The 9,518-nt window shown below is 34.5% G+C and overlaps 1 protein-coding gene across 1 annotated transcript; it reads left to right on the top strand.

Annotated features, from left to right (window-relative positions):
- Positions 1-202: 202 nt before the first annotated feature.
- On the top strand, positions 203-2,598 carry LOC126668385 (uncharacterized; the record flags this gene model as incomplete). Its single annotated transcript, XM_050361591.1, has 6 exons — positions 203-793; positions 1,010-1,465; positions 1,656-1,718; positions 1,931-2,000; positions 2,090-2,155; positions 2,483-2,598. Coding segments are annotated over 6 exons (1,362 nt in total), but the record flags the coding sequence as incomplete, so codon positions are not given.
- Positions 2,599-9,518: the final 6,920 nt, after the last annotated feature.

Genomic DNA, 9,518 nt, shown 5'->3' with positions numbered 1-9,518 from the left:
GATAGCTTCGGGCTATGGTTTGCAGATTTCTCAGGCTGGTTGTTTGTTAGCACAGTTGCAAGTGCAACCTGTTTTGATTGATCGGATCAAAGCTGTACAAGCTAAGGATCCACAGTTGAAGCGGATTATTGAGGAGGTTCAGCAGGACAGTAATTCTGAGTTTACTTTTGTGGATGGAGTTCTGAGACATGGTTCGAGATTGTGTGTTCCGGATTCAGATGGTTTGAGAGACCAGATTCTGGAAGAAGCGCACAAGTCTGCTTATAGTGTTCATCCGGGTTCTACTAAGATGTACCATGATCTAAAGGGTACCTATTGGTGGAGCGGGATGAAGAAGGATGTCGCTGAGTATGTTTCTAAGTGTCTGACATGCCAGCAGGTGAAGCTGGAGCATCAGAGACCTTTTGGTTATTTGCAACCACTACCTATTCCAGAGTGGAAGTGGGAGCGGATTGCTATGGATTTTGTGGTTGGTTTACCACGTACTCGACAGGGGTACGATTCCATCTGGGTTATAGTTGACCGTATGACCAAGTCAGCTCATTTCCTTCCGATTAAGGTTTCGTATACCGCTTCGAGGTTGGCTCAGTTGTACATCGACAGGATTGTCAGTCTGCATGGTGTACCGGTTTCTATTGTTTCAGACAGAGGTTCTGTGTTTACTTCGAGGTTCTGGAAAGCGTTACAGGAATCCTTGGGTTCTCGATTGGATTTCAGTACAGCTTTTCATCCTCAGACTGACGGTCAGTCTGAGAGGACTATTCAGACTTTGGAGGATATGCTCAGGATGTGTGTTCTCGATTTTCAGGGTAGCTGGAATACTCATTTGCCGTTGATTGAGTTTTCTTATAACAACAGTTACCACGCGAGTATCGAGATGGCGCCGTATGAGGCTTTGTACGGGCGCAAGTGTAGATCTCCAATCTGTTGGGAGGAGGTCGGAGAGCGTAAACTCTCAGGAGCGGAGATTATTCAGATTACCTCAGAGAAGGTACCGTTGATTAAGCAGAGGTTAGAGACTGCTTTTAGTCGGCATAAGAGTTATGCTGATCCGAAGAGGAAAGACATTGAGTTTCAGGTTGGTGATTTCGTATTTCTTCGGGTTTCGCCTATGAAAGGCGTGGTTCGTTTTGGTGTCAAGGGAAAGTTGGCACCGAGGTATATTGGTCCTTATGAGATTTCGGAGAGGATTGGAGATGTGGCTTATCGTCTGATTCTACCGCCAGACATGTCGTTAGTACATCCTGTGTTTCACGTTTCTATGTTGAGAAAGTGCATTTCTGATCCTTCGCACGTGATTGTGCCTCAGAGTGTTGAGATTGACCAGGAGCTGTCCTATGAGGAACAGCCAGTTGAGATTGTTGATACGCAGGTGCGTAAATTGCGGAACAAGGAGATTGCGATGGTCAAAGTTCTCTGGCGCAATCATTCTGTAGAGGAGTGTACTTGGGAGACCGAGTCGGATATGCGGAATCGCTATCCTTTTCTTTTTCCGTGAGGTACGATATCTTGATTTTCGGTGACTTTTATAACTTCTACTTGTGTTACGTGTTGTTCTGGTGGTAATTACTTATCGTGTTAAATTCGAGGACGAATTTGTAATAGATGGGGAGAATGTAATAACCCGTAATTTTTTTTCTATGAATTTCCGGTAGTTTTCTGGTCGTTTTCGGTTTTGTGGTTCGATTCGTGGCTGGTTAGAATTTGAGGGTACTTTGGTTTGGCTTGTGGTTCAACCAAAAGGGTTGAACCATACATTTTGAATCAGGTCTCAAAAGAGACCTGATTTATTGTTGTGTCTCGTACGAGACCTATGTAATTTAGGCCTGGTTTTGGCTCACGCGTACATCTCCTATTCTATCACGTTTCTAACCGATTTAACTCCTATTTATACGTCTAATTCCTTCCCTACTTAATCACATAACCCTAGCCGTCAATTGTGCTCACATATTTTCTAAATTTCTTTCATTTTCAACCTCCTACATCTGCTTCTATATTCGGTAAGTTGAGTTCTTAGTGTTTCAGCTTTGCTTATAAACGACGGTTCCGTAATTTGATTCGTTCTTCTTCGTTTTAACGTGTATTTCAGTTTCGTTTCCTCCCAGTGAGAGTAGACTCGATTCTCTACGATACCCAATCTTGATCTCGCAAAAAGGTACGTAAATAAGCTCGTTTCAATCGCCATACGGTTTGCCGTTGTGAGTTGTTTATACTGTTTCTGGATTTCATATTACTGCCATCTTCCCTTCGCTGCTATCCTTGGTTATATTTGATGTCGTTTATATGTTGTTAACATGAGTCTTGTGGGTTTGGATATAATCTTGTTGTTGTGTCGTTGCGGGCTCGCCGGTGTTCATGGGATGTTTGCCGTGGATCCCTCATTAAGCTTTTCTAGTTGTTGTTTAAGTTAAGCTATGATTGTTTGAGTAATATGATTTAACACAAGCTTGGTTTGGGGGATTTGTTTACTGGTTTGTTTAAGAGATGGTTAATAAATTGATGAAGTTTGATGTTATGGTTCTTGGCTCTGCTCGTGAGTTTCATATTTATATGTTGGAGTTGTTGTATAAAGAAGACGATGACATGTCCAACTTATAGTGGCTGCTTGAAATTGTCATGGTTAAGTGTTCTTTTTAATCATTGAATTTTTGTTGATTCCAATTTATTGGAGGGAACATGTTTGATTGGATATGGAGAATGGTCAAATGACTCCTATGATCATCCACTTATTTTGCCTAAATCAATTAAATCCCTTAAGTTAAACTTTACCTATTATCATTGTTTTAAAAAATAGTTTTTGTATTTCATTTTGATTTATAATTAATATATTATAATCGACAGTTATTTTATTATTTAAATTATTATAATTACTCGGGTAATTATATTTATATTTCGAATACCAATTTGGCATGAAAATTGACTAAATTACAATTTAGTCCTTGAACAATTTTATATAATTTATTTAAGTAAGTTTTTGGTTAGTAACTTTATATTATTTTTTCATTATAAACAAAAGTAATTAATTTGATTTCGAATATCAAATTGGCTAAAGTACAGTTTAGTCCCTAAACTTTTATGAACTTAGAATGGTTAAATTTTGATTGTAACTCGGGTTACTTGAAATTGAAGTTATTGTGTTCTTACTTTTAAAATAGTTATTATTTTATCGAATTATTTTATAAATATAAACTCGGGTTTATATTTGATAAACGTGTTGAGTCGGGTTAGATTTGGATCACCCGACAAGTGGGGTTAGCTTGGTAGTTATTGGTAACTCGGCTAACCCACTATTTGGAAATTAATTATTATTTAAAGATTATTAAATAATATTTATAAATTGGATTTTAAGCGAGAACTCAATAGACTTATATTAATTGGACTTTATTACCTTTTGGGTAATTTTGTGTTGCTATGGATTATTTAATTCCGACGTGTTATTTGTGCTAGTCCTATGTGGTGTCTAGTACTCTCTAGAGTTAGGGTCTGTTTTAATAATTATTTTATTTGTCTAGACCCGTCTATTGTTCGTGCTCTAGAGGCGAACCAGGATTAGTTGCTTGCCGGTATTCACGTGGACTAGCAAGCTGTGAGTTTGTACTTACTATTTACCGCTTTATTAAGTAAATTGTTATTTTAATATTAAATATATATACTGTACGTATATTTCGAACTGTTTTTATATTATGGCTCTTAGTTGGAACATGCTACCTAATGGGCATCATTAGGACTGCGTGCGCACCGGTAAAGATCTGGAAAAGGTAATTATGGTAATGTGGTAACTCGGTGTGAGCATAGCTCTCGGGACCAAGTAGAGTAACTCGGTGTAGCTCGGCTCTCGGGACTCTGGTATAAGTGTGGTCAGTGGTAACTCGGTGTAGCTCAGCTCTCGGGACCAGACCTGTTGGATTATGTTTATTATTTAGAATTGTAGATTAGGGTTCCAACTATTATTCGTAATATCGTATTTAAACGTTTTAAACGGTTTTAAAGGTTTTCCACTTAATAAATGTAGATAGTGGTATAAACTCATCTCAGTATATCTGACCCCGTTGTTTTCCCAATTTTCCCCAGGGTTATGATCTGAGAGAGTCTGGTGATCTCCGCATTTACTTTTCCTCGGGGGTTCCTTTTATTTTAATAAACTGTAAAACTGTTTTATTCTTAGACCGCAGTAGTTGACTAGACATCTTTGTTATTATTACAGTTGTTTGTCGGATTGGTCTGACTAGTTATATTGCTCTGGCATGTTATATAATTATTTCGGATTATTTATGTTATGCCTATTTTTAGACTCAGAAGTGGATAAGCATGTTATATTAGTTAATGAATATTATAACTGCTAGATTTAGGCTGAAGTCTCGGTTGCCCCGATCATTGGTTTTCTGCAGGTTTATATGTTTATGTATTAAATGAAAGGCTAGCTACGGGTTTTGGTACTACATTACTCATACCCTAGCGCCGGTCGCGATTCATGAAAATGGGTCGTGACACGTTTGTAAACGTTTGGCTTAAATCGCTAAAAAGGTGAAACGTTTGGAATTGTTTCGTAATGTATGTAAACGTTTGACTTAAATCGCTAAAAAGGTGAAACGTTTGGATTTGTTTCGTAATGTTTGTAATCGTTTTACTTATATCGCTAAAAAGGTGAAACGCTTGGGTTTGTTTCGTAACGTTTGTAAACGTTTGGCGTAAATTGCTAAAAAAGTGAAATATTTGGATTTGTTTCGTAATGTTTGTAAACATTTGCTTAAATCGCTAAAAAGGTGAAATATTTGGATTTGTTTGGTAATGTTTATAAACGGTTTGCAGAAATCGCTAAAAAGGTGAAACGTTTGGATTTGTTTTGTAACGTTTGTAAACGTTTGGCTTAAATAGCTAAAAAGGTGAAACGTTTGGATTTGTTTCGTAACGCTTGTAAACGTTTTACTTAAATCGCTAAAAAGGTGAAACGCTTGGTTTTGTTTCGTAATGTTCGTAAACGTTTGGCTTCAATTGCTAAAAATGTGAAACGTTTGGATTGGTTTCGTAACGCTTTAAACTTGTGCTTTTGTTTCGTAACGTTTGTAAACGTTTGGCTGAAATCGCTTAAAAGGTGAAACGTTTTGATTTGTTTCTTAACGTTTGTAAACGTTTTTCTAAAATCGCTAAGAAGGTGAAACGTTTGGATTTGTTTCGTTAAACGTTTTGCTTAAATAGCTAAAATGTTAAAATGTTTGGATTTGTTTCGTAATGTTTGTAAACATTTTGCTTAAATCGCTAAAAAGCTAAAACGTTTGGATTTGTTTGGTAACGTTTGTAAACATTTGGCTTAAATTGCTAAAAAGGTGAAAAATTTGGATTTGTTTCGTAACCTTTGTAAATGTTTAGCTTAAATCGCTAAAAAGGTGAAACGTTTGGATTTCTTTCATGCGTTTGTAAACGTTTTGCTTAAATCACTAAAAAGGTGAATTGTAAGGATTTGTTTCGTAAGGTTTTTAAACGTTTGGCTTAAATAACTTAAAAGCTAAAATGATTGGATTTATTTCGTAATGTTTGTAAACGTTTGGCTTAAATTGCTAAAAAGGTGAAATATTTGGATTGGTTTCTTAACGTTGATAAACGGTTGGCTTAAATTGCTAAAAGGTGAAACCTTGGATTTGTTTCGTAATGTTTGCAAACGTTTTGCTTTACTCGCTAAAAAGGTGAAACGTTTGGATTTATTTCGTAACGTTTATAAATATTTTTGCTTAAATCGCTAAAAAGGTGAAACGTTTGGATTTGTTTTGTAATGTTTGTAAACGGTTTGCTTAAATCGCTAAAAAGGTGAAACATTTGGATTTGTTTTGCAACATCTGTAAACGTTTGGCTTAAATAGCTAAAAAAGAGAAACGTTTGGATTTGTTTCGTAATGTTTGTAAACGTTTGGCTTAAATCGCTAAAAAGGTGAAACGTTTGGTTTTGTTTCGTAATGTTTTTAAACGTTTGGCTTAAATCGGTAAAAAAGTGAAACGTTTGGATTTGTTACGTAACGTTTGTAAACGTTTGGCTTCAATTGCTAAAAAGGTGAAACACTTGGATTTGTTTCGTAACGTTTGGCTTATATTGCTAAAAAGGTGAAACGCTTGGATTTGTTTCGTAACGTTTGTAAACGTTTGGCATAAAACACTAAGGAGGTGAAATGTTTGGATTTGTTTCATAATGTTTTAAATATTTGGGCTTAAATCACAAAAATAGGGAGACGTTTGGATTTGTTTCGTAACGTTTATAAACGTTTGGCTTAAATTGCTAAGAAGGTGAAACGCTTTGATTCGTTTCGTAGTGTTTGTAAACGTTTTGCTTAAATCGCTAAAAAGATAAAGCGTTCGGATTTGTTTGGTAACGTTTGTAAATGTTTGGCTTAAATCGCTAAAAAGGTGAAACGTTTGGAATTGTTTCGTAATGTTTGTAAACGTTTGGCTTAAATCGCTAAAAAAGGTGAAACGTTTGGATTTGTTTTGTAATGTTTTTAAACGTTTTCCTTAAATCGCTATAAAGGTGAAACATTTGGATTTGTTTCGTTAAATGTTTGGCTTAAATCGCAAAAACGTAGAAATGTTTGGAATGTTTTCGTAATGTTTGTAAACGTTTTGCTTAAATCGCTAAAAAGATGAAACGTTCGGATTTGTTTGGTAACGTTTGTAAACGTTTGGCTTAAATCGCTAAAAAGGTGAAACGTTTGGAATTGTTTCGTAATGTATGTAAACGTTTGACTTAAATAGCTAAAAAGGTGAAACGTTTGGATTTGTTTCGTAATGTTTGTAATCGTTTTACTTAAATCGCTAAAAAGGTGAAACGTTGGGATTTGTTTCGTAACGTTTGTAAACGTTTGGCTTAAATAGCTAAAAAGGTGAAACATTTGGATTTGTTTCGAAATGTTTGTAAACATTTGGCTTAAATTGCTAAAAGGCGAAACGTTTGGATTTGTTTTGTAATGTTTGTAAACGGTTTGCTTAAATCGCTAAAAAGGTTAAACGTTTGGATTTGTTTTGTAACGTTTGTAAACGTTTGATTTAAATAGCTAAAAAGGTGAAACATTTAGATTTGTTTCGTAATGTTTGTAAACGTTTGGATTTGTTTCGCAACGTTGTAAACGTTTGGCTTAAATCACTAAAAAGTTGAAACTTTTTGATTTGTTTCGTAACGTTTGTAAACGTTTGGCTTAAATCACTAATAAGGTGAAACGTTTGGATTTGTTTCTTTAAACGTTTGGCTTAAATCGATAAAAAGTTAAAATGTTTAGATTTGTTTTGTAATGTTTGTAAACATTTTGCTTAAATCGCTAAAAGGCTGAAACGTTTCGATTTTCTTGGTAACGTTGTACACGTTTGGCTTAAATCGATAAAAGGTGAAACGTTTGGATTTATTTCGTAACGTTTGAAAATGTTTGGCTTCATTCTCTAAAAAGGTAAAACGTTTGGATTTGTTTTGTAACGTTTGCAAACGTTTGGCTTAAATTGCTAAAAAGGTGAAACATTTGGATTTGTTTCGTAACGTTTGTAAATGTTTGGCTTAAATCGCTAAAAAGGTGAAACGTTTGGATTTGTTTGGAAACGTTTGTAAACGTTTGGCTTAAATGGATATAAAAGTGAAACGTTTGGATTTGTTACGTAAATTTTGTAAACGTTTGGCTTAATTTGTTAAAAAGGTGAAACGCTTGGATTTGTTTCGTAACGTTTGTAAATGTTTGGCTTAAATTGCTAAAAAGGTGAAACGCTTGGATTTGTTTCCTAACGTTTGTAAACGTTTGGCTTAAATTGCTAAAAAGGTGAAAATTTTGGATTTGTTTCTTAACCTTTGTAAATGTTTGACTTAAATCGATAAAAAGGTGGAACGTTTGGATTTCTTTCATACGTTTGTAAATGTTTGGCTTAAATCACTAAAAAGGTGAATTGTATGGATTTGTTTCGTAACGTTCGTAAACGTTTAGCATAAATAGCTTAAAAGGTGAAATGATTGGATTTGTATCGTAACGTTTGTAAACGTTTGGTTTAAATTGCTAAAAAGGTGAAATATTTGGATTTGTTTCATAACGTTTATAAGCGTTTGGCTTAAATTGCTAAGAAGGGGAAACGTTGGGATTTGTTTTGTAATGTTTGTAAACGTTTTGCTGAAATAGCTAAAAAGATGAAACGGTTGGATTTGTTTCGTAACGTTTACAAACATTTGCTTCAATCGCTAAAAAGGTGAAACGTTTGGATTTGTTTCGTAATGTTTGTAAACGGTTTGCTTAAATCGCTAAAAGGTTGAAACGTTTGGATTTGTTTCGTAACGTTTGTAAACGTTTGGCTTAAATCGCTAAAAAAGGTGAAACGTTTGGATTTGTTTCGTAATGTTTTTAAACGTTTTCCTTAAATCGCTAAATAGGGAAACGTTTGGATTTGTTCCGTTAAACGTTTGGCTTAAATCGCTAAAAAGTTGAAATGTTTGGATTTGTTTCGTAATATTTGTAAACGTTTTGCTTAAATCGCTAAAAAGGTGAAACGTTTGGATTTATTTCGTAATGTTTGTAAACGTTTGGCTTATATCGATAAAAAGGTGAAACTTTTGGATTTGTTTCGAAACATTTGTAAACGTTTGGTTTAAATGGATAAAAAAGTGAAACGTTTGGACTTGTTGCGTAACGTTTGTAAACGTTTGGCTTAATTTGTTAAAAAGGTGAAACGCTTGGATTTGTTTTGTAAAGTTTGTAAACGTTTGGTTTAAATTGCTAAAAAGGTGAAATATTTGGATTTGTTTCGTCACGTTTATTAACGTTTGGCTTAAATTGCTAAGAAGGTGAAACGCTTGGATTTGTTTCGTATTGTTTATAAACGTTTTGCTTAAATCGCTAAAAAGGTGAAACGTTTGGATTTGTTTCATAATGTTTGTAAACATTTGCTTAAATCACGAAAAAGGTGAAACATTTGGATTTGTTTCGTAATGTTTATAAACGGTTTGCTTAAATCGCTAAAAAGGTGAAACGTTTGGATTTGTTTTGTAACGTTTGTAAAGGTTTGGCTTAAATAGCTGAAAAGGTGAAATGTCTGGATTTGTTTCGTAACGTTTCTAAACGTTTTACTTAAATCGCTAAAAATATGAAACGTTGGGATTTGTTTCGTAACATTTGTAAATGTTTGGTTTAAATGGATAAAAAAGTGAAACGTTTGGATTTGTTACGTAACGTTTGTAAACGTTTGGCTTAACTTGTTAAAAAGGTGAAACGCTTGGATTTGTTTCGTAACGTTTGTAAACGTTTGGCGTAAATTGCTAAAAAAAGTGAAATATTTGGATTTGTTTCGTAATGTTTGTAAACATTTGCTTAAATCGCTAAAAAGATGAAATATTTGGATTTGTTTCGTAATGTTTATAAACAGTTTGCTGAAATCGCTAAAAAGGTGAAATGTTTGGATTTGTTTTGTAACGTTTGTAAACGTTTGGCTTAAATAGCTAAAAAGGTGAAACGTTTGGATTTGTTTCGTAACGCTTGTAAACGTTTTACTTAAATCGCTAAAAAGGTGAAA

Source organism: Mercurialis annua, linkage group LG2 (genome assembly GCF_937616625.2).
Source record: "Mercurialis annua linkage group LG2, ddMerAnnu1.2, whole genome shotgun sequence".
Taxonomy (NCBI): domain Eukaryota; kingdom Viridiplantae; phylum Streptophyta; class Magnoliopsida; order Malpighiales; family Euphorbiaceae; genus Mercurialis; species Mercurialis annua.
This window is presented reverse-complemented; position numbering and strand designations above follow the sequence as displayed.